At 41.3% G+C, this 25,630-nt stretch overlaps 1 protein-coding gene and 1 long non-coding RNA gene across 8 annotated transcripts in view; both read right to left on the bottom strand.

Annotated features, from left to right (window-relative positions):
* LOC125235191 (glycogen synthase kinase-3 beta) overlaps positions 1-25,630 on the bottom strand; it is a 97,984-nt gene that overhangs the window by 49,000 nt on the left and 23,354 nt on the right. For 2 of the 7 annotated variants that reach the window (XM_048141657.1, XM_048141658.1), the window contains exon 2: positions 10,112-10,171. The exons of 3 other annotated variants lie outside the window; for them this stretch is intronic. In XM_048141657.1, the coding sequence (XP_047997614.1) occupies positions 10,112-10,171 (60 nt within the window). Of the gene's footprint in view, positions 1-10,111; positions 10,172-10,297; positions 10,559-25,630 lie in introns of those variants that run through there. 2 more of the 7 variants (XM_048141664.1, XM_048141663.1) reach the window with 2 other exon arrangements.
* Positions 659-1,307, bottom strand: LOC125235195. The gene is made up of 2 exons (XR_007178058.1): positions 865-1,307; positions 659-724 (listed from the first exon to the last, which is right to left on the bottom strand). It is a non-coding gene; the product is annotated as an uncharacterized LOC125235195 (long non-coding RNA).

The raw sequence follows: 25,630 nt of genomic DNA, 5'->3' as shown, positions 1-25,630 counted from the left end.
AACCATGCGGTCTAATGTTGTTTTGAATATGTAAATCAGTTGATTGTATTTGTGTAAGATCCTCTGTACATCTTGGATTATTTCACGTCTCAATCCATTAAAATTTGTGCATCGTTGATCAATTTCTTGTTCTTCATTTCCGATAAAATAAACTTGCAGAAGTTTATAGTCTTCGCTAGGCATTGGTAGTAACGATCCTATTTTATGATAAATTTGACCTTGAATTGAAAATACATATTCAAATTCATTTCTATCAGTGTTAGTCGAAGTAGCACCAAAAGAAGTCATCTGAAAGCAGGAATTGTATGATCTTATATTTTGAAGAAAGTGTTTTGATTCTAGTGTTTCCCCAATCATGTAATGTAGAAATTCCTGCGGAGGTGTTTCCAGTAGTGGTAATCGAATTTTTCCATTCATGCAACAGAGACCTGGTGTTTCTTTACTAAATTTTTTCGCGTGGCAAAATTGGCAAATGGTATTCATTTTTCCGATTACAACATATTTATGATTGTAATATTTTTTGTCGGTTTGTAGTGGAATGCTTCTTTTGTTAGATTATCTTTTAAAATTCTCGATTCTTCAATACTTTTATTTTCTTTCCTTTCTTCGCTTTTTCTACTCCTCAGGGTGCTCATTCTGGTTCGTTGATTTTGTAAACTTGTTTCCGCCGTTTCGCTGCAGAACTGGCAAGATCTCCTCCTCTTTTACGTCTAGGCATTGTATTCTGTAAAATAAAATTAAACATACATTTTATAGACAAATATATTGTTACGTAAACGTGGGGTACGTTGAGACAAAGCAAAAATTTTATTAAAAGAAAAGAAATCTATTAGAATTAATTAAACACACTATTAAAATACTCACATTTGATATTTCACAGTAAAGGCTCACAGACAACTTTTTTCTTCTTCGCTTCAAAATGGAAAATTATTATACACACTATTAAAAATACTCACACGTGATACTTCAAAATAAAGGCTCACAGATAACTTCTTTCCTTCTCGTTTCGAAATCGCTTGTTTCACTGTTCAAATCGAACTGACTCTGGCGGGCGACACCGGGCTCTTATATATTCAGAGAGCTAGGCTCTAGAATATTCGAGAAAGTTTTAGAATATTTTCCTTCTCATATCTTCTAGAATGTTCTCGATATTATCGTCTGCCGTGACAATAGGTTCTGCTGCTGTAGAATACTTTCAATGAAGTTCAACTACTCGACAACAGATGGCGCCACTATACTTAGGGTTGAAGAAGCCCTTATATCTTTAAAAACACGCCCTTTAGGTTAAAACGGGAACTTTCTTGTTCGAGGGGGATAAAGGGCTATCACACTATTTAAGTCCCTTTAATAAGTTCAAATACTCGATAACAGAACAAATGTAATTGAAGACTATTGAAATTGGAATTTTAAATTTCGCGCCTTTCGAAATGTAACCCAAATAATCGTTGTTCTGAATGAAGTTCAACTACTCGACAACAGATGGCGCCACTATACTTAGGGTTGAAGAAGCCCTTATATCTTTAAAAACACGCCCTTTAGGTTAAAACGGGAACTTTCTTGTTCGAGGGGGGATAAAGGGCTATCACACTATTTAAGTCCCTTTATCGTGCCGGGACTCCTTTTTAAGTTTTATCGGCACGCACACTTTTATCGACTTAGTTTTATTATATATATAATGATAATGATTTTAGTCTTAAAATGTGACCAAGAATATGCCGTTAAAGTTATATGGGTTCCTCGCGAGCACCTTGTATGCTAATGCTAACCGATTTAATGTTTTCTTCGTCTCGGTACTAAGCGAATTCTATATTAGGCCGCACCTCGGCTACAATATTGAAAAACCAGTAGAATTAGAAGAAGTTTGACTTTATATTCTGTTTCAGTTACCTACCTACTCATTTAGTGGACTGTGCGAAATGCGGACCAGGGACCGGACAACCCCTTCCGCGCTACAAGCCTTTCATTGGGAATCCCTAACGTAAGGACGACCCAATCGAGAGGCTCTCCCTTTCGAACTGCAAGCCCATTCATTTGACTAGCCCTTACAAAAAACTTAGTAAAACAATAAAGCTAGCCCTGTGCATTGGCTTACCGCTATCCGATACGGCTTGCAATCCTTTAATAAGGGTTACCCTTATTTTAAGCGCTATTTATAAGGCTTTCCCTTTTGTTAAAGCGTAGTCGAGCCTTGCGTGAAAGAGACAGGATTATGAATCTAAGCTATTGTAAGAACAGGAAGGAAAATGCGCTGTTGCCACTCCGCACTTTGCGCCCCATTTTTAATTTTGCAACGAAACATGTTTTCGTTGGATAAAAGTAGAACACGGCTAGAAATTATTTTTAATGAACTGGGAGACAAGGGACTGATGGCTGGTAAATGATCATCGTCGCCCATAGATCAGTATGTATGTTCGTACGTATGAATGTATGTAGGTATGTATGAATGTATGTAGGTATGTATGTATGAATATAATTATGTAAATATGTATGTATGCATGTAAATATACAGTGTTGGCCGAAAATCAATACAATTAACCATTAACATTACACATTGAAAACGTTAATTGCCAACATAAAAACAAGCAGTTTTCGTCATCCAACTCGCCTTGATGAGTTAATTGGGTGAGCAGTTCCTAAGATAGAGCTGATGCTGAACCCTGGCTTTTCCCAGGGGAACGCGGGTTTGGTTTAACATAGGCAAGCGCGGTTTTCGTCATCGGACTTGTTTTGATGAGTACTTGAGTGAGCAGTAACCAAGGTAGAGCTGATGCTGAACCCTGGCTATTCCTAAGGGGAACTCGGGTTTCGTGCAACATAGGCAAACGCTGTTTTCGTCATCGGACTTGTATTGATGAGTACTTGAGTGAGCAGTAACCAAGGTAGAGCTGATGCTGAACCCTGGCTTTTCCCAGGGGAACGCGGGTTTGGAGTAACATAGGCAAGCGCTGTTTTCGTCATCGGACTTGTTTTGATGAGTACTTGAGTGAGCAGTAACCAAGGTAGAGCTGATGCTGAACCCTGGCTATTCCTAAGGGAACTCGGGTTTCGTGCAACATAGGCAAACGCTGTTTTCGTCATCGGACGTGTATTGATGAGTACTTGAGTGAGCAGTAACCAAGGTAGAGCTGATGCTGAACCCTGGCTTTTCCCAGGGGAACGCGGGTTTGGAGTAACATAGGCAAGCGCTGTTTTCGTCATCGGACTTGTCTTGATGAGTACTTGTGTGAGCAGTAACCAAGGTAGAGCTGATGCTGAACCCTGGCTATTCCTAAGGGAACTCGGGTTTCGTGCAACATAGGCAAACGCTGTTTTCTTCATCGGACTTGTATTGATGAGTACTTGAGTGAGCAGTAACCAAGGTAGAGCTGATGCTGAACCCTGGCTTTTCCCAGGGGAACGCGGGTTTGGAGTAACATAGGCAAGCGCTGTTTTCTTCCTCGGACTTGTCTTGGTGAGTACTTGTGTGAGCAGTAACCAAGGTAGAGCTGATGCTGAACCCTGGCTATTCCTAGGGGAACGCGGGTTTGGAGTAACATAGGCAAGCGCTGTTTTCGTCATCGGACTTGTCTTGATGAGTACTTGAGTGAGCAGTAACCAAGGTAGAGCTGGCTGAACCCTGGCTATTCCTAGGGGAACTCTGGTTTCGTGCAACATACGCAAACGCTGTTTTCGTCATCGGACTTGTCTTGATGAGTACTTGAGTGAGCAGTAACCAAGGTAGAGCTGATGCTGAACCCTGGCTATTCCTAAGGGAACTCGGGTTTCGTGCAACATAGGCAAACGCTGTTTTCGTCATCGGACTTGTCTTGATGAGTACTTGAGTGAGCAGTAACCAAGGTAAAGCTGATGCTGAACCCTGGCTTTTCCCAGGGGAACGCGGGTTTGGTGTAACATAGGCAAGCGCTGTTTTCGTCATCGGACTTGTTTTGATGAGTATTTGAGTGAGCAGTAACCAGGGTAGAGCTGATGCTGAACCCTGGCTATTCCTAGGGGAACTCGGGTTTCGTGCAACATAGGCAAACGCTGTTTTCGTCATCGGATTTGTCTTGATGAGTACTTGAGTGAGCAGTAACCAAGGTAGAGCTGATATTGAACTCTGGCTGTACCTAGGGGAACTTAGGTTTGGTGCAACATAGACAAACCCGGTTTTCGTTATAGGCCCTGCCTTTATGAGGACTTCGGTGCGCAGTACCCAAGCCAGCGCTGTAGCTGAGACCTGGTGGTACCTAGGGGAACTCAGGTTCGGTGCAATATAAATAAACGCTGTTTTCTGTTCATAGTATGTTTTGTGTAAAATATCTTAGACTCGTCTTTATGACTGTGGTACTTGGTTGAGTTGAGTAGTACCATAGAATCTGTCAAACTATTTCTGTTGATTGTTGTGAATTCTATGAAGATCGTTTGAAACAGAAATACTTTTCTGGTGGCAATCAAGCATACAGCCCGTCTGATAGTAAATAGTTACCGCAGTCTATGGACGCTTGGAACTCCAGTATTCTCTTTATTCCCTGTGTTACTATTAGTGAAATCGACTGTACTTAATTTTGATATTCAAATGGATATACATACGTATTTTTTTAGACATAAATAAAGTGTTTTATATATGGCAAATTAATAAATTTGTTATAACTACTTGATGTTAATATTCACTTCTGGTAGGATTTTTGACAGTTAATATAATGTTTTATGCCTAACTTGACATTGCATGAAATATTTCTATATTATAATGCACCGAAACTAGAGTTGCCCTAGATACCGCCAGGGCTCAGCTACAGCGCTGTCTTGGCTATTGCGTACCCAAGTCCTCGTCAAGACAAGTCCGATGACGCAAACAGCGTTTGCCTATGTTACACCAAACCCGAGTTCCCCTAGGTACAGCCAGGTTTCAGCATCAGCTCTATCTTGGGTACAGCTCACCCAAATACTCATTAAGACAAGTCCAATGACGAAAACAGCGTTTGCCTGTGTTACACTAAACCCGAGTTCCCCTAGGTGCAAACAGAGTTCAGCATCAGCTACACTTCGGGTACTGCTCACTCGAGTGCTCATCAAGACAAGTCCGATGACGAAAACAGCGTTTGCCTGTGTTACACTAAACCCGAGTTCCCCTAGGTGCAGCCAGAGTTCAGCAACAGCTGGACTTTGGGTACTGCTTGCTCGAGTACTCATCAAGACAAGTCCGATGACGAAAACAGCGTTTGCCTGGGTTACACTAAACCCAAGTTCCCCTAGGTGCAGCCAGGGTTCAGCATCAGCTGGACTTTGGGTATTGCTCACTCGAGTACTCATCAAGACAAGTCCGATAACGAAAACAGCGTTTGCCTGTGTTACACTAAACCCGAGTTCCCCTAGGTGCAGCCAGGGTTCAGCATCAGCTGGACTTTGAGTACTGCTCATTCGAGTACTCATCAAGACAAGTCCGATGACGAAAACAGCGTTTGCCTGTGCTACACTAAACCCGAGTTCCCATAGGTGCAGCCAGGGTTCTGCATCAGCTGGACTTTGGGTACTGCTCACTCGAGTATTCATCAAGACAAGTCCGATGACGAAAACAGCGTTTGCCTGTGTTACACTAATCCCGAGTTCCCCTAGGTACAGCCAGGGTTCAGCATCAAGCTGGACTTCGGGTACTGCTTGCTCGAGTACTCAACAAGACAAGTCCGATGACGAAAACAGCGTTTGCCTGGGTTACACTAAACCCAAGTTCCCCTAGGTGCAGCCAGGGTTCAGCATCAGCTGGACTTCGGGTACTGCTCACCCGAGTACTCATCAAGACAAGTCCGATGACGAAAACAGCGTTTGCCTGTGTTACACTAATCCCGAGTTCCCCTAGGTACAGCCAGAGTTCAGCATCAGCTGGACTTCGGGTACTGCTTGCTCGAGTACTCATCAAGACAAGTCCGATGACGAAAACAGCGTTTGCCTGTGTTACACTAAACCCGAGTTCCCCTAGATGCAGCCAGGGTTCAGCATCAGCTGGACTTCGGGTACTGCTCACTCGAGTACTCATCAAGACAAGTCCGATGACGAAAACAGCGTTTGCCTGTGTTACACTAAACCCGAGTTCCCCTAGGTGCAGCCAGAGTTCAGCAACAGCTGGACTTTGGGTACTGCTTGCTCGAGTACTCATCAAGACAAGTCCGATGACGAAAACAGCGTTTGCCTGGGTTACACTAAACCCAAGTTCCCCTAGGTGCAGCCAGGGTTCAGCATCAGCTGGATTTCGGGTACTGCTCACTCGAGTACTCATCAAGACAAGTCCGATGACGAAAACAGCGTTTGCCTGTGTTACACTAAACCCGAGTTCCCCTAGGTGCAGCCAGGGTTCAGCATCAGCTGGACTTCGGGTACTGCTCACTCGAGTACTCATCAAGACAAGTCCGATGACGAAAACAGCGTTTGCCTGTGTTACACTAAACCCGAGTTCCCCTAGATACAGCCAGGGTTCAGCATCAGCTGGACTTCGGGTACTGCTCACTCGAGTACTCATTAAGACAAGTCCGATGACGAAAACAGCGTTTGCCTGTGTTTCACTAAACCCGAGTTCCCCTAGGTGCAGCCAGGGTTCAGCATCAGCTGGACTTCGGGTACTGCTCACTCGAGTACTCATCAAGACAAGTCCGATGACGAAACCAGCGTTTGCCTGTGTTACACTAAACCCGAGTTCCCCTAGGTACAGCCAGGGTTCAGCATCAGCTGGACTTCGGGTACTGCTCACTCGAGTACTCATCAAGACAAGTCCGATGACGAAAACAGCGTTTGCCTGTATTACACTAAACCCGAGTTCCCCTAGGTGCAGCCAGGGTTCAGCATCAGCTAGACTTCGGGTACTCATCAAGACAAGTCCGATAAAAAAACCGGCCAAGAGCGTGTCGGGCCACGCTCAGTGTAGGGTTCCGAAGTTTTCCATATTTTTCTCAAAAACTACTGAACCTATCAAGTTCAAAACAATTTTCCTAGAAAGTCTTTACAAAGTTCTACTTTTGTGATTTTTTTCATATTTTTTAAACTTATGGTTCAAAAGTTAGAGGGGGGGGACGCATTTTTTTTTCCTTTAGGAGCGATTATTTCCGAAAATATTAATATTATCAAAAAGCAATCTTAGTAAACCCTTTATTCATTCTTAAATACCTATCCAACAATAATTATATCACACGTTGGGGTTGGAATGAAAAAAAAATTATCAGCCCCCACTTTACATGTAGGGGGGTACCCTAATAAAACATTTTTTCCATTTTTTATTTTTGCACTCTGTTGGCGTGATTGATATACATATTGGGACCAAATTTCAGCTTTCTAGTGCTAACGGTTACTGAGATTATTCGCGGACGGACGGACGGATTTGGTATTGAAAATTGAACCTTATTTTATCTACAGCCGTTTCCATCAAACAGAAACGCGCAAATATCACACACAGTGCCGCCGTAGGTAACGATCGTATGTTATTTCGTTCGGAGTAATGTGTGCTTTATGAGCGAGGTACAGGATTTAAACTCGCACGATATGCTATAAGGGAGAGCAAATAAAACCCAATATAAGGCTTACCCTTATGGCGTTAGGCTGAGCCGATGATAAGGGTTTTGAAAGGGTATTGGGCTATTTTAGGTAAGCGCTTTCGTTAGGGCTTTAAAAGCAAAATGAAAGGGTATCGCGCCAAAAGGGTAGGGTAAGTTAAGCCTAACGAAATACCCATACAAAACCCCGTATAAGGGATAGCGGGCCGGTCCCTGATGCGGACTATCAAGGGGTTGTATCATGCATGTTTGTATTATTTATCAAACAAGACGCCGTGTTACCTACCTACTAGCTCTTGTTTCAGTGGTTACCATCGTGTGTAATCTAATGCTTGTGTACTCATTTCTGTGTTTACTTAATGGAAACAAAGTGATAATTGAAAGGACAAGAAACTTTAAACACAAGTTTATCGTTTACTTAAGAATACGTAACTGCAATGATATACGTACGTATTTTTATATTCCCAGAAAATAACTGGCTATATCTTGTATATATAAGATTCACTAAAAGGTATTTGTGAGACTTCAATAAAACACAGAACTATCTCTCTGTACCAATGCGGGAACGACAAGACTTTGTAGTAAGTATTATTAAGTATTCGACTACAAATCACAATGTTCACGTATTCAAACATGTAAAACTTAAAATGCAGTGCTTAGTAAAAAATCCGGCCAATGCGAGTGGGACTCGCGGTTTAAGGGTTCCGTACAGCAATATAAAATATACCTACTTTCTTCGTTCAGTCATCACAGCTAACTTTTGTAAGTTCCTTTCCGCATATTATCAATGTTTTGAACAATTTCCAAAAAGAACGAAACAAAACAAAAGTGAATTTATATGTCATTTTTAAAAGCGCTTACACAATTTTAGGAGGTTTGGCGTAATTTGATTTTTATTTCTTTTAAGTCCGACTTACGCCTGACTGTAGATTTCTCATAGGCTTTCCTGTAATTTACAGCTTGAGGGCTATCTCGTATATTTTTGTAATTTTCGTAAATGACTTGACAAAAAATTATAAAAAATTGTATTTTTGAAATACTTTTTAATTACATGTCCGTCTTTGGGTCACAGGTTTACGGGTATTGTCAGAATCCCCCCCCCCCCCCCCCCCATTAGCGTTTATTACCACCATTAAGCATAAAATCTGTCAAAAAATTTACTTTTTTCACATTCTGAATGTAGATTATCGCTTAAAGTTTATATAATTAACATAAAAACAATATTTTTATTTAAATTTCATGCTTAATTATCGTCACAAAACTGACAGTGAGTTAATTTTTGTTAACAACTTACGCTAATTGGGGTGTCCTAAATTCTGAAAACGCCCTTACATAAGTCTGCCAAATTTCAAGTTAATCGGTTCAGTAGTTTCGGAGAAAATCGGCTGTGACAGACGGACAGACAGACGCACGAGTGATCCTATAAGGGTTCCGTTTTTCCTTTTTGAGGCGCGGAACGCGGAACCCTACAAAAAAAAAAACAAATTCCTAGTTATCGATGTTATCATAACATTATACCATAATCAATACACATCCATCCTCTTGGTGACAAGCCGGTATGCTATGTATTCATTATCTCATTTGCCTATGTAATGTGGCTGGATACCTCGCCTGTATATACATATGCAATATGCATTTGCTAATGAAATAGAATTACTTACACGATTGCCTTGTTAAATCCAATTTGTTAAGTAGTCCAAGTACATTGATGCATTTAAAAAATTAGAAATAAAAAAAGACTAAACACATCGATTAATCAGAAAGTCCAGAACACACAACACACATAAAAAAAGAAATTAAATAGTGATCCAGCATATTACGATGATCCAATTATCACTCCGGCTCTTTAGGAAATGTGGAATCTATGTGCTTTCTGCGTCAAAACTGTCAAAAGACAACATTTTTATTTCGACAACCAAAAAATGGCATATTTATCAACGCTTGACATTCAGACGCCATTTATCTCTCAAATATCTGACCACAAAGCCTATTATCAAGAAATTAAAAAGCATGTCAGATATTTTCGAGTAACTTTGCTGAGACTGTATAAGATTCCATGAGTTGGAGTGAAGGATTGCCGCATTGCCGGTTCGAACTGACAAGATGGTGAAGGTTGTGAGACTTGTGAGGAAACGGCGACACTACAACCGAGCTAAACTAAAGCTATAACAATCAACTAGGAGTGTTCTGTACATGGCCAATAATTCTCCTGATCAATGGTCTGGTAGTCCAGTAAAAGAACTGCGATAATCTAATCGTGATCTGCTCCTATCACTCTTGCAAGTCTTGCATATTCGAGCAATTAACGGTTGATCACAACATAAATAGGTAATTATGAAATTCTGTGTATATTCCCATATTTTAAACACAGCTAAGGTACAGGGCAACACTTGATGGGCATTAACATTACACAAGAATATGTCAGTCGCAGCAGCAATAACAATTAGAAGTGCATTTGTTCCCAAAATGCAGATTTTCTATAGTAAGTGCATTCTGCTGATAGCTGACCCGACCAGATTCAATAACCAGGAGAATAATTGCCAGGGTCAAATACTATGTTGATTGGACTAATGAAGTGCGGCACATCTAGCACTTACGCGGCGCAGCGCCTTTCTTTTCCGTAGCCAGCTCGGCCTTTTTAGGAGTTTCCACGTCGCCTGCGCTCCGCAGCAAAACACAAAAGCAGCATTAGAACATTGAAATGAACATACATGTATGATACAACAGGTGATATTACACAAGATAAACATGACACTGGCTTTATGAAGATGTTGGACACTCACTGATGGTACGTCGGAGTTTCTTACAGAAAGACGAGAGACGATCACAAGCACGGCTAATTTGGGTTTTGTCATTGTCTAGTAGGCGCAGTAGGGAGGGTTCGGAGCGAGCGGCCACCTCGCCGACGGGGCGGAGCGGCGCACCGGGCCCGTCGGAGACCGCCAGGCTGTCCACGCATACCGGCCCTGATCGCTCCAGCTTGAAAGGATCGCACGCGAGCGCGCGACGTGCTAGACTGCCGGCCGATCGAGGCGCAAGCTCGCGACGCCCCGCCTCTAAGGCAGACTACCTAATTTACTACTGACTTGTCTCCGCTGTGCACTCAGTCCAAGTATTACTTGATTTCAATCTCATGACTAATATACGTTATCGCGGATCACGCTTACACTGGATCAGTAGAGGCAATGATATGTTTCGATGAACATCCGATATACATATTACATTTACACGTTAAGAGCATGTTTGTAGTGCTAATTCAAACAACGCGATTCCACACCTCAGTACAATAACTTTTATAAAATAAAAACATAAGTCATGATGATGCACAGAAATGTTTTCCAGGAATAAACAAAAAAGGATCGGACAATTTTGTTAATTATACGACCTATACAAATACATAGAATCTCTAACGAAGGTACATAGCGGCGTGGCACTTATGCATTGGTCAATTAAAACATGTATTTTCATTGCAATATTCTACTATCGTGACTAATCACGTGCATACACGTACTAGAAAAATTAGAATAAATTTTTTTTTCTACTCCCGAACTGTTATTCGTCATTTACAGGGTCGTGCATAGATCTTTAAAGCCCTACATAAAAGTCTATTCTCCAAAGCCAGCGTCCGCCGGCTTTCCGCGCAGTATCGAAAAAACTGAAAACGCATTGTTTGGCTCTGTAACCATGGCAACGCATTGTTATAACGATACTGCGCGCGTGCGCGGGAAGGTTTTGGGCAGCTGAGCTGAAAGTGAAAACCTTTGCGTCAAAATACAGGAAACAGTGCGAATTTCACGAAAGTTATTCAAGAACACAAGTGCATGGTCGTAGAAAAAGTATTGTATGCAACGGTGTTTAACTGAGTCAAAAAGTACTCGTGGCGTCTTAATAACAATTTTCGGCTTTGCCTCAAATTGTTACCCACGCCACTCGTCTTTTTTGACCTCCTTTAAACGCCTGTTGCATAAAATACTATAACAATACAGTTGACGTATGTACTAAGCTATAAACTAGTGGTAAAATGCAATTTGCCAATATCAATAGCAATAGGATCGACCGCGATTAGCATACAAGCTCTATGTAGATTTAACAAGTTATTAAAATTTTCACGCGATCGCGACTTTGCGTGTTCTTATTTACCAGTTTACGAACGCGAAAAAGTTTACTAATAGCCAGTTACGATGACGATGACAATGTAAACAGTTTAATATTTTCTGCTCGTACTATGTGTAACTTCCGTAATTTCTCATTTTAAAATAAAAGGATACTGTAAAAGCGGTTAAGGGGTGATGTTGTTCCCTTTACCGAGCGCAGTCTAATTGGGTTGAGGGTCCCAATAAGTCGACACTCTTATAAGATGGTGAGGGTTCAGGCCTGGCTTAACAGAACAACAACAACGATTCCAATTGGATTTATTTAGACAACACAAGAGTTACACGCAAGTTTACACAAATAGTCTTATACAATGTAGTCTAGTAACACTAAGTAACACGAATGCCGTGAGTGGTATATCTAGCACTGTACACTGTTGCTTTCACTGAACTTCACTTTGACTATGGACGCGACGGTAGCGGGTGTACCGAAAAGAGGTGACGTGACGAGACGTACTCCGAACCGGGCTCACACCTTGCTAGTAGAAGACTCTCCGTGTGTGATCGGAATTGCGACCTTACGCCAAACGCAGGGGTTTACGAAATGTGTGATCGGAACGGGCTTTCTCCGTACTTAGCAAGGAGCTAGCTTAGGCCTAGAGTAAGGTCCTAGTTAGGAGCAGACTGGGATGTCAACTGATTTCGGATGTGTCCCGGCGGGCTTTTATACCACCCGACGGCGTGGGTGAAAGCGACGCTTTCTTCCTTCCTGCGGCGTGGCGTCACCCCGCGTGGAGGGGGTGTAACGGGAGTAACGGGACGCTGGACCCGCGCATCTGCAGTGGCCGGCCATCGCAATGTAGAAAAAATGGTGCGGTACCGTTGGAATCGGAAGGGCCGGCGGAACCTTCTACCTGCGTTACGCGTGGGAAACTTGGTCGTGCTACAGTCTCCCCCTCTGGATCCGACGACGTCCCGGCGAGGAGCCAGCACGAGGTAGCACTTCTTCTTTTCCATCGATTTTGCTGTTACATGCCTCTTGGGCTTCTTAGTCTTCTTCTTGAAGTTTTTGAGTGGCTGGAGTGGTGGTTCCGTAGGGGCCACCACCTCTTCATGATATAGCGCAAACGCTGCATCTTGGGGAGGTTTAATCTTCTCCGGACAGTCACTATTCCGAGTGACTATGCATGATGCGAGCTGACGTTGTGACTTTACGTCAGAGCTATCTTGTTTTGGTGCAAGTTTAGCACGCTCAGCATGAGCTGGAATGACCACTGCTGGATCACGTGGCTGCAACTTCAAAGCTTCCTGACTATTCTTGTCTAATGCTTCTTTTCTTATTTCCTCCCTTTCTTCCGTAGAGGGAACTTGCGTACAGCCTACTTGAAGTTTTGCTGTAGGGTTTGGCCCTATTTCACCAGGGACGCTTGGGGCCCAAGAAAATAGGCCGACGCTCTGGTCTCCTGGATTTGTATTTCTGCAGCAATTAGGACACTTGCTGCGAACGACGCCGGGTCTGCCGCATCCGTAGCAACTGATGCCAACCGGTGCTGATGGAGCAACCTTGCTCACATCTCCCCCTGCAGTTGAGCTCATCTCTTGTTGTTGCCGCTGCTTTGTTCTTATCGCAGTACTCGCAGCGTTGTCGGCCTGAAGTGTTCCGTTCATTGTTTGAAGGTACTGAGGCAACATTTTCTTCCCAGCTCGTCTTCTTTTCCAATAGGATTTCTTCAGCGCTCCGTGCGAGTTTCAGAAGTTCGTCGATCGATTTGAAAGCGCTTCTTGGCACCATTTCCCGTATATTCAAGTGGAGCTGACCATAAATCATATGAAGTTGATGGGTCTCCGGTGGGATTGGTGCAGGCAGCTGGGCTATGAGTGCCCTCTTCTTTGCGACGAACTTCTCAGTGGGGGTTTTCGCATCCTGCTTGAGTTCTATTATCCTCTGATACAGGATGTCCGCTGGTATTTTCGAGGCGAACGCGTGCCAAAGCCGATTCTCAAAATCCGTCCAGGATTTGACGTCTGACTTGACACCTTCCCACCAGACAGCGGCGTCTCCTTTTAAAAGGAGGGTAAGCCCTTCGAGAGCGTTCTCGTCGTCAATGTTCTCGATTTTCTTGTACACGTTGATAGCTACGAGAAAAGTCTCTGCAGCTTCGTTTTCGCCGGTCCCGTCGTATACTGCGTTGCATCGTGCGAATGACCCTTGTCTGCTTGCCGGTGCCAGAGCTGCGATGATGCGCTGGAGCTGTTCTTCGGTCATCGTGAGGGCCATCTTCGCTCTGTGTTGTGCTCGTGTTCTAGGTTCTGAAGCCAGGGCCACTTAGTTGGGCGCCAGTTGTAAAAGCGGTTAAGGGGTGATGTTGTTCCCTTTACCGAGCGCAGACTAATTGGGTTGAGGGTCCCAATAAGTCGACACTCTTATAAGATGGTGAGGGTTCAGGCCTGGCTTAACAGAACAACAACAACGATTCCAATTGGATTTATTTAGACAACACAAGAGTTACACGCAAGTTTACACAAATAGTCTTATACAATGTGGTCTAGTAACACTAAGTAACACGAATGCCGTGAGTGGTATATCTAGCACTGTACACTGTTGCTTTCACTGAACTTCACCTTGACTATGGACGCGACGGTAGCGGGTGTACCGAAAAGAGGTGACGTGACGAGACGTACTCCGAACCGGGCTCACACCTTGCTAGTAGAAGACTCTCCGTGTGTGATCGGAATTGCGACCTTACGCCAAACGCAGGGGTTTACGCAATGTGTGATCGGAACGGGCTTTCTCCGTACTTAGCAAGGAGCTAGCTTAGGCCTAGAGTAAGGTCCTAGTTAGGAGCAGACTGGGATGTCAACTGATTTGGGATGTGTCCCGGCGGGCTTTTATACCACCCGACGGCGTGGGTGAAAGCGACGCTTCCTTCCTTCCTGCGGCGTGGCGTCACCCCGCGTGGAGGGGGTGTAACGGGAGTAACGGGACGCTGGACCCGCGCATCTGCAGTGGCCGGCCATCGCAATGTAGAAAAAATGGTGCGGTACCGTTGGAATCGGAAGGGCCGGCGGAACCTTCTACCTGCGTTACGCGTGGGAAACTTGGTCGTGCTACAATACATAATTTATACATCTGACAAAGTTTTTCAAGGCGTCTCTATATTTATAGATTTTTTTCAGTATTTAATATTAACTGGAAAGCATGACACAGGATATTCATTTTACGTAATTAATAAGTTAATCTCACTTATTTATTGTACTTATCGCAATGAATTAATGATGTCGATTTATTAGACTCGCCGTATTAGGCTTAGGCTCCAAATAAGGTAAACAAGATAAAAATACCCTTAAAACCTAAAGTAAATAAATCAACAACTACGTTTTATTTTATTTTCTATTGAGTATATTATCATCAAGCATGCCATCCTCTAAAATCCTTACACAATGGACGTCCCCAGAGACTGTTCATACATTTAATGTCAAAAATCAAATTTTGATGAAATTATGTTGTTAACTATTCCACAAACAAACTCACCGAAACTTGTAGTCTGGCCCCATTACATAAAGCTTAATTAAAAATTGCATGTTAGGTCTCTGTTTAAATAAGGTACCTAAACTTTATCCAGTGTTAGCTCGTAATTGACCGTATTACGGGTCAGTCACGCATCAGGGGACCTATGATGGATGGCGGCCACCTTTATGTCGAGCTTGGGAAGTTGGAGACAAACTTTTATTACAGAGACGTTTTTTCGCGGCTCAAATTAGCAGACTCATGTCAGGGGATAGCCGTGGACCGTAATCTGAACAAGTGGATCGGTATCAAACAATATAGATACTCGGTAGGTAAGGATTATAGGTACAATTATAAACCGGATATTGGTCGAAATATGCAGACTTGTTTTTACTAAATACATCAAACAAGTCATTTATTGAGTACTAGCTTTTACCCGCGGCTTCGCCCGCGTAATAAAAGTATTCATTAAGATTTTGATTTGGATCCGTAGGGACCGTAGGTTTCTCTGTAGGTATATTTATCTGCGATTATTTCGATTGCACATAATACTTTTGCTTGCAATGATTGTAGAAATATTACACATCGACCACAGCGTAGGTAATTCTATATACGCTGGGAAAACCTTTATAAACATCCCACATAGCCCGTATTTCGACACTATGATCGGTGGGTAAAAAGTACTTTTTTCTATTATCCCTTACAATTTTTTACATAATAAATAAATAAATAAATAAATAAATAAATAAATAAATATTATAGGACATTCTTACACAGATTGACTGAGGCCCACGGTAAGCTCAAGAAGGCTTGTGTCGCTCAGCAACGATATATATAATATATAAATACTTATATACATAGAAAACATCCATGACTCAGGAACAAATATCTGTGCTCATCACACAAATAAATGCCCTTACCGGGATTCGAACCCGGGACCGCGGCGCAGCAGGCAGGGTCACTACCGACTGCGCCAGACCGGTCGGTCGGTACATTTTGCTTATACTTATCGCAAACGTAATCTTCAAGCAAGCAAACAACGATCGTCTTAGAGCACATTGATTGTAAGAGACCGCCGACCGATTATCCGTATCCCGCTAACGATACCCATATTATCCGTATCCGTATCGCTATCGCTATCGCTATCGCTATCGCTGTCGCTATCGCTATCGCTATCGCTATCCCTATCGCTATCCCTATCGCTATCCCTATCGCTATCCCTATCGCTATCCCTATCGCTATCCCTATCGCTTTCCCTATCGCTATCCCTATCGCTATCCCTATCCCTTTCCCTATCCCTATCCCTTATCAAGATGTTTAATGATATAACACTTTAAGTTCTCGCGCTTTGTACACATATTTAGTCACATACAGGTCGAACGCGATTAACATTATTTTTACCTTTTTTCCCAACGTTTCGGCCAGGTTGCACTGGCCGTGGTCGCGGAAGACTGACGTCCCAGCAAAATGTCACCGGAGATGTAAACAACACAAAACTACCCGATATTAATTTATATAAATGTTCGGGGTAGACAAATAAATATAATCTACCCGCTTTTAGTTAATGTTTATTTCCCACCATGTTTATTTTAAAGGTAAACATAATGTTAATTAATCGCGTTCGACCTGTATGTGACTTTAAATATATGTTTAATGATTTCTTATCAAGTGCTAAAATATAAAGTTTCATGGTTTTATCATTTAAAATTAAGAAATCCCATACAAACTTTCAACCTCTTTTTCAACCCCTTCATCCCTTTTTTTCGAAATAAAAAGTAGCCTATGTTCTGTCTCAGGGTCTAAAGATTGTCTGTTCCAAATTTCATCAAAATCGGTTGCGTGGTTTAAGCGGGAAAGCGTAACAGACAGACAGACAGACAGACAGACAGACAGACAGACAGACAGACAGACAGACAGAGTTACTTTCGCATTTATAATATTAGTATGGATTAGTTTGTGAAAGCGTTTGTGAAACAACTATTTTGTAAAAACGTGTTTGTGCATGCCGCAATAATATAATTCCAAGTCGTCTACCAATGCAGATCTAACAGTTCAACTGAATAGTTGGACTATCACGTCGTCCAGAACGTGTAAAGCTTTTTATAAAACTAGTGATAATGAAACGTGACGTCATAAATAACGATAAAAGAATTTGTACACAACTCGACCACAATGAAGCAGATATTGCAATTTGCGGTTTTGTATTTTTATATCATAGTTTAGTATTTTTTGTAAGTTATAACGTCGTACTATTTGTTTACTACATTAATACTTTTCCTATTGCGTAGTACGTTTTTTTTTGTGTCGTTTTATCGATAAAGAACTCTTATAAATTGACCTGGGGTAATCACGCGGCCATGGCTAATAATGTCTTAATAGAATTATGTCTGTCATTATGGACAATTGGATTAAAAGTTTCGGCGGAGTTGGTTGGGTTCCTAAACACGAGCAAGATTATTGAAGGCGACATCGGGGAAAACGGGTCGGTACCTAAGCATATTAGCTCACAGGAGACAGGAATCTAAAAATAAGTGAAGCTGATTAGTTGTTTACACCATTGTGAAGAAGGCGAACACGAACAATGAAGCGACTGAAAAGGCCTATTGCCTAAAATAGGACCAAGATACGACAAGCAAGGAAGTGGTCAACTGGTCACCGATAGCGTATCAAGAGGCCGTTGAAATTTTGCTTAAAGCAAACTACACTCGGGTGCAAAGAAATCGGACCATCGGACTATAACAGAGCTGCGATATGCGATCGAAGATGGAGGATCGAGGATGGCGGAAGGCCGGGATCCCTCAAGACGTCGTGAAAAAAAATATTAGGTCCATGAAGAACCGAATGACTGCCTGTCGTAGGGCTAGAGGACGCAATACATGAAATTAAAATGCTGAAAATTGTTTTTTTTTTCCGAATTTTCCTTGTAAGGAAGTAAGTAAGAAAAGAATACAACCTTATATTTAAAATAAACACGGAGGATAAAGTTGACCGACTCCCAGGGATTGAGGAAAATCTCAAGCAGCTTCAGACTGAGTTTGCTACATTGAAAGCCAATGAAAACGATAGAGATCAGTTTTGCCGGCTCAACAATGTCGAAATTAGTGGTGTTCCCCAAAAAGACAGCGAAAATTTAGTGTCAATCCTAAATGCTATATGTGTTAAGGTTGGTTTTGGCCTGCTCGATACTGATGTCGATTCTATACATCGCGTACGTCGATTCCCGGTTTCTGTGAGTAACGGTAACCGCGCGGACCCCAGGCCCCCGGCGATCGTCGTGCGTTTCTGCCAGCGTCGCCGCAAGGACGAGCTGGTGGCGGCGGCGCGCGCGCGCCGCGGCCTGACCAGCGCGGATGCCGGTCTCCCGGGCCCGGCGGTGCCTATCTACGTGAACGAGCATCTCACGGCTGTAAACAAGGTGCTACTTAGGCGGGCTCGTGACAGGAAAGCCGAGTTGAATTTCAATTACCTTTGGGTTAAGCAGTGCAAAATATACATGCGAAAGAGTGACAGTTCTAAGGTGTATGTCATAACGAACGAAGCCGACCTTAAGAAATTAAAATGACTGTTTAATTTTATCAAGTGGTTTAACTTAATTTTTAGGTATTTAAAGAGAATGTCGATAAGCACTTTTCATAAAATTAATTACGCAACTAGTGTACTAAACAATTATATTCAATATAAACCCTATGGTTACGAAACTAGTTTTCCAATTTACGGGATCTCATCTATAGTTTTATTGTTACTGACTCGCCTGAATAAAAGTTACAACATATTTTTTCTTAATTATTATAAATTCTTAATTCAACTAAAATAGAACAAAATATCTCAATCTATTATCAGAACGTAAGGGGATTGCGGACAAAGTCTCACTCATTTTTATCGAGTGTCATTAATTCGAACTATGACCTCATTTGTTTATCTGAAACATGGCTGAACCCTGACTTTTATAGTAGTGAGTATTTTGATAGCAGGTATGAAGTGTATAGACGTGATAGAACAGGGCGTACAGTGCAGCGCGGCGGGGGCGTGCTGGTGGCAGCACGGCGCGGGCTGAGTGTGTCGCGCCGGGACGAGTGGTGTGCGTCGCCGCGGCACGAGGAGCTGTGGCTCACCGTGGAGCCGCGGGCCTGCGCCGGCACCGCGCCCCGCTCTCCGCGCGCCTCGCCCCGCCATCGCCAACCGGCCGGCCGGCCGCCACTGTTGCACATCGCTTGTGTTTATTTCCCGCATAATGATAATCACATCAATTCTCTGCGTTGTTTTTTTGATAATGCCGCTAATTTAATTAACACTTATCCGGATGACATTTTCGTTCTTGTAGGTGATTTTAACGTATCATATGCCTCTTGGTCCTTGTGTGCCGATTCACATCGCCTCAATATTGAAACGTGTGAAGATCCAACTGCCACAGTTCTCTCCGATTTTATAGCTCTGACTTGTGTAGGTCAATTTAACACTTGTTTTAATATAAATGGACGTGTATTGGACCTGGTGATGGCCAATGTTGGTTGCACTGTCGGCGCCTGCTTGTCACCACTTACGCCGGAGGACCCTCAACACAAAGCATTAAGTATTTCACTGGCCCTAAACTTGACTAGTTTTTTACCATGCTTAGCGCCTAATCAGTGTTCTAGACCGATTTTTTACCGCGGTAATTATGACCTTATTCGCAAGGATCTGTCGGAGACTGATTGGTCGCATTTGAATAATATGAATGTTGAGGATTCTGTTACGTATTTGTATTCGGTACTTAGAACACTTATTTTGAAACATATTCCTCATAAAACCGTTAATAATAATACTGGATACCCTCCTTGGTTTTCTCGTTCGCTAATAAGACTTCGCAGGCAGAAGCTGTCAGTCCATAAAAGATGGAAAAAGTATGGCAACCCTCTTGATAGGGCAGAATTTGAATTATTAAGAAAAAGGGAACACAAACTATCTACCGAATGTTATAACAAATTTATTTCATTAGCTGAAGATCGAATACACAGTGATCCTACTTACTTTTGGTCGTTTATGAAGTCAAAATTTCCTAGTAACTGTGTACCCGACCAAATGTCCTATCTTGGGGAAATTTGGAAAGATGGACCGACTATTAGCAACTTTTTTAATAATTATTTTAATTCTGTTTTTGTTCCTGGCTCTTCTGTGTTGCCTGATTATTTACATGTGGCTAATGAGTCCCCTATTGATATTAGTACTGTCGATATTTCGGAGGATTGCGTCTTCAAGTTTCTGGAGAGAGTAGATATTAGGAAGGGTAGCGGTGCGGACTTAATTCACCCACTGTTTATTAAAATGTGCGCTCGTGAATTGGCAGTACCTTTAACCCAAATTTTTATTAAGTCTTTAGCCCATGGTCACTTTCCTTCTAGTTGGAAAAAGGCCTTGATAACGCCTATTTACAAAAGTGGCGATGCGCACCTAGTGACTAATTATAGGCCCATTAGTAAACTGAACATATTTGCTATAACCTAACCACAAAATTAAAATTTTGAAAAAACCCCCGACCGCGACCTAGTAGACCGATTTTCATGAAATATGGCTAAGAACACTCCCGACTAACACAGCTTTCAAATAAAAAAAACTAAATCGAAATCGGTTCATCCGTTCGGGAGCTACGATGCCACAGACAGACACACACACAGACAAACAGACAGACAGACAGACAGACAGACAGACAGACAGACAGACAGACAGACAGACAGACAGACAGACAGACACGTCAAACTTATAACACCCCTTCGTTTTTACGTCGGGGGTTAAAAATCTTTGAAAAGATCATATACAACAAAACTTTTTAACAAAAAATAAAACCGCCTTCAAAAATAAGCGCGTTACAAAACACGTAGAAACTAAAAAGCCAAAAATAATAAACCTTTCAATTCAGATTTCTTATCGTATTGCAATAAGCTAAACATCCAAATTATAAACAAATCAATTATTTTTGTAGTCGGTACCAGACCTGTTCGTCGCCTTGCTATTGCCTGTTTGCCCCACCCAACCATACACAGGCTGGTACCGACTCCAAAAATAATTGATTTGTTTATAATTTGGATGTTTAGCTTATTGCAATACGATAAGAAATCTGAATTGAAAGGTTTATTATTTTTGGCTTTTTAGTTTCTACGTGTTTTGTAACGCGCTTATTTTTGAAGGCGGTTTTATTTTTTGTTAAAAAGTTTATTTATTTGTTGATTTTTAGTGGTTCCTAGTGATATTATATGTATCAGTCTGAATACATGTACAGTAGTGAAAGAATTATCCTTTAACTCCTAACCATTGAGGAGTTGACCTTCCATCATCAGCTCAGTTGATTTTTAGTGGTTCCTAGTGATATTATATGTATCAGTCCGAATACATGTACAGTAGTGAAAGAATTATCCTTTAACTCCTAACCATTGAGGAGTTGACCTTCCATCATCAGCTCAGCCACATAAAATTATTACCATCAGACGTAAATACTGGTGTACCTTTGAAAAATAGACTAAAAACATTACATGTGCCTATAACATTTGAAGAGTTCCCTCGATTTCTCCAGGATCCCATCATCAGACCCTGACTTGGTGCCAATGGGACCATCTCGGGGTTATACCGGTTCGATCAAAAAAAAAATTTTGAAAATCGGTCCACGATTCTCGGAGATATCGAATAACATACATACAAAAAAAAAAAAAAAAAAAAAAAAAAAAAAAAAAACATTCAGTCGAATTGAGAACCTCCTCCTTTTTTGAAGTCGGTTAAAAATTACTTCTACTTTCACTCAACACATTGCGCTAAGTCAACACGGTTTTTGTCAGGGTCGGAGCGTAGATACTAATCTCCTTACATTTACCGATTTTATCGTTAACAGAATATCTTCTGGAGATCAGGTGGACGTCGTGTATACCGATTTTTCTAAATGTTTTGACAAAATAAATCACAATCATTTGCTTAGAAAACTCTTTGAGCTCGGTATACACGGCGACCTCCTCAGATGGATAAAATCCTATCTATGCAATCGTAGCCAAGCAGTTGCTTTAAAGGGTTTTACCTCATGCTTCCTTCCTATATCTTCCGGAGTACCTCAGGGGTCTCATCTAGGTCCGCTATTTTTTATCTTATATGTTAATGACATGGCAACCTGTTTCCGGAACTCTGAACATCTCGTCTACGCTGACGATACTAAAATATACAAAACTGTATCCTCGGAGGCAGATTGCCATGCATTACAGCACGATCTTGATAACTTTTCCCGTTATTGTTCTGAAAATCATCTTTTTTAGGGTTCCGTAGTCAACTAGGAACCCTTATAGTTTCGCCATGTCTGTCTGTCCGTCCGTCCGTCCGTCCGTCCGTCCGTCCGTCCGTCCGTCCGTCCGTCCGTCCGTCCGCGGATAATCTCAGTAACCGTAAGCACTAGAAAGCTGAAATTTGGTACCAATATATATATCAATCACGCCAACAAAGTGCAAAAATAAAAAATGGAAAAAAATGTTTTATTAGGGTACCCCCCCTACATGTAAAGTGGGGCCTGATATTTTTTTTCAATCCAACCCCAACGTGTGATATATTGTTGGATAGGTATTTAAAAATGAATAAGGGTTTACTAAGATCGTTTTTTGATAATATTAATATTTTCGGAAATAATCGCTCCTATAGGAAAAAAAGTGCGTCCCCCCCCCCTCTAACTTTTGAACCATAGGTTTAAAAAATATGAAAAAAATCACAAAAGTAGAACTTTATAAAGACTTTCTAGGAAAATTGTTTTGAACTTGATAGGTTCAGTAGTTTTTGAGGAAAATACGAAAAACTACGGAACCCTACACTGAGCGTGGCCCGACACGCTCTTGGCCGGTTTTTTAAATACTGAAAAATGTTACGTAATAAGCTTTAATCGTAAACACGATCCTCTCATTTTTAATTATACGTTTTCAGGGAATAATATAACTCGGGTATCCTCAGTCAGAGATTTGGGTGTTACTCTGGATTCACAATTAAATTACAATTTACATATTGATAATATCTGTAATCGAGCGTATAAAAGATTAGGTATGATTCTTAGGATTGGCCAGCCCTTCAGGCGGCCCAACACTTATAAACTATTATTTTATTCGTTTGTTAGGAGCATTTTGGAGTTTGGTTGCGTTGTCTGGACGCCGCAGTACCAGGTCCATATTGATCGACTGGAAAGGATCCAAAATATTTTTCTCAAGTCTCTGTGTTACAGAACTGGTAATTATTTCGAACGAACTTCGTCTGCTGCAAAGCATTTTTGTGTCCCTTCCCTTAGTAGTCGTAGGCATTATTTAGATGCAATGTTTTTATTTAAAATTCTTAAAGGCGTGATAAAGTGTCCGAACCTTTTAGACTTAATTACTTTCAGTTGTCCGCGACACCCCCTACGTCCTAGATCTCTATTTCATATTAGTTTTGCTCGTAAAAATTACTCAAAGCACACTTTTTTCAGACGAGTCCCTAGTTATTATAAGTATCTATTTGACATTGATCCTTTTAACACTTCTTTGTGTAGTTTGAAAATTTTACTCAAGCGAAAAGTGTTTTAGATTTAGATTTAAAAACACTAGTATTACAAATAAAATACCTAAGTGTACATTTTTGTTCGGTTTAATATGAGTAACTAATATTTACCTCCTCTAATTAAATTAATTATAATTGTATCCGATCGTAGTAAAGAAAATGTATTTAGTATTTAGTCTAATGACTGTAAAATTTCTTAAGTATTACCTACTGTTCATGATTTCTTTTGCTTACCTATTAGCTTACATACCTAATTTTGTTAGTATGTTAACAATCTTTATATTCAGTAATGAACCTCCAGGTCTTTTTTTATCCAAATTACTTAGTACCTACATTGTAGTACACCAATTCATTTTGTTTAAGTGACTGTTTGTGTTCTAAATAAAAAAAAAAAAAAAAAAAAAAAAAAAGTTAAGTACAAAGGCGAACTTATCCCTTACACGAGTTTTATTACAGTACGCATTTTTAGGGCAGCACAGCAAGGTTCAAAGCTCTGAAAAACTGAAAGTGTTGAGCGGACATTTTTAAAAATCATACGAATTTGTAAAGGAAAACCTTCGTTTATATACCAAATATAATCGCGGTCTTGCTTAAATTTTTTTTTTACAGAAATTAAAGAAATGTTAAAAATGCTGGCGTGGTCCGATTTCTTTGCACCCGAGTGTAGTTGCTTTGTTGCCTTTTAGAAGAATCGTATGAGTTAGTTACTGATTGGTAAAATTCTCCGCTAATATTAGTAATGAAATATATATTTGGAAGAAACTTGGAAAGTCCTGAAAAAACGATAGTAAAACTAATACGCAAATAATAGAGCATATTCCATAGGCAATGTGAAGTGAAGATGGTTGCTATAAATGTTTCCTAACATTTCCCTAATGTTTGTCATATCACGCGTGGGAGGACAACTGTAGGGAGACTCGCTATTCGCTAAATTTACGTAGGCTGCTAAGTCAATTCAGAAAATTTACATCTAATTCGATCTATACACGTTCAAACAAGGCACTTGGTGCAAATAACGAATTTACAAGTCGCAGGAGTAAATATGATGTAATGTAGTAGGTTTACATAGTAACAATAGGCACAATGCATTTTCTCGCTAATCCATGGCAACACCATTGTTCTTGAAAGACGACACCGCGTTTTGTCCCGCGGCAAACACTCCGGAGTGATTTGCTGTAATACATGAGAGTGAAGCGGACGATAGAAAGGTCAAATCCGAACGAAATAATAAAAAAGCTTTAAAAATTCCGACTATTTGGTTCAGATTTAGATAGTTCCATACTCTCCAGTAGTCCTTGAAGTGCTTATACGTCATACGCCATGTGAACTGGACGATGCGTCAAAGGAGGCAGTTGACTTCTTTATAGTGTCAGACTAAGTGGGATTTTCAATGTCCCACATCTAGTGATGTGCCTTTTTTTTAAGTTTCTAAGAGTTGGAGTTTCTGAGAAGATTCCATGAGTTAGAAAAACATTTCCTATGAAGGGAATCTTCTCTTTGTAAGGAATATCCTCTTCATGGGGAATTAACCCTGGCACGGCACATCACTAACTCACGTTCACACTGTAAAGGCTAAAGGATGAAGAGAAAATATCTATAAGATCTGACAGAAAACACTTAGTGTTATACTGTATGATTACTAACCTCCCCATCATGGAATGTTACCGGTACTAAAACTTCCAACCTTTCCCGCTATAGGTTATAAATTCTACCATAACACTGCTGTCACGAGAGACTAACTGCAGATAATAGGACGAACCGGTCGCGCTCGCTATGACGCATCGCACCTCGAGTTCGATAGCAATCGCTTGCATACCCGTGCGGTCGGCGAACCAGGATGAATGGGCTGTTCTATTACACATACTAATCTCTAAGTCACAGTTAGTCTGGTAGGTCTTAGCCATGGACTCGGTAGGCATTGGGAATATACGGAAAATGATTCGCATTAGCTCTCTTAACTGTGAGTCGGCCCACACGCGGAAAGTAGAAGCGTT

The sequence above is a fragment of the Leguminivora glycinivorella genome, chromosome 17, assembly GCF_023078275.1.
Source record: "Leguminivora glycinivorella isolate SPB_JAAS2020 chromosome 17, LegGlyc_1.1, whole genome shotgun sequence".
Lineage (NCBI taxonomy): Eukaryota > Metazoa > Arthropoda > Insecta > Lepidoptera > Tortricidae > Leguminivora > Leguminivora glycinivorella.
The sequence above is the reverse complement of the archived record's forward strand: the minus strand, read 5'-3'. Positions and strand labels throughout refer to the sequence as shown.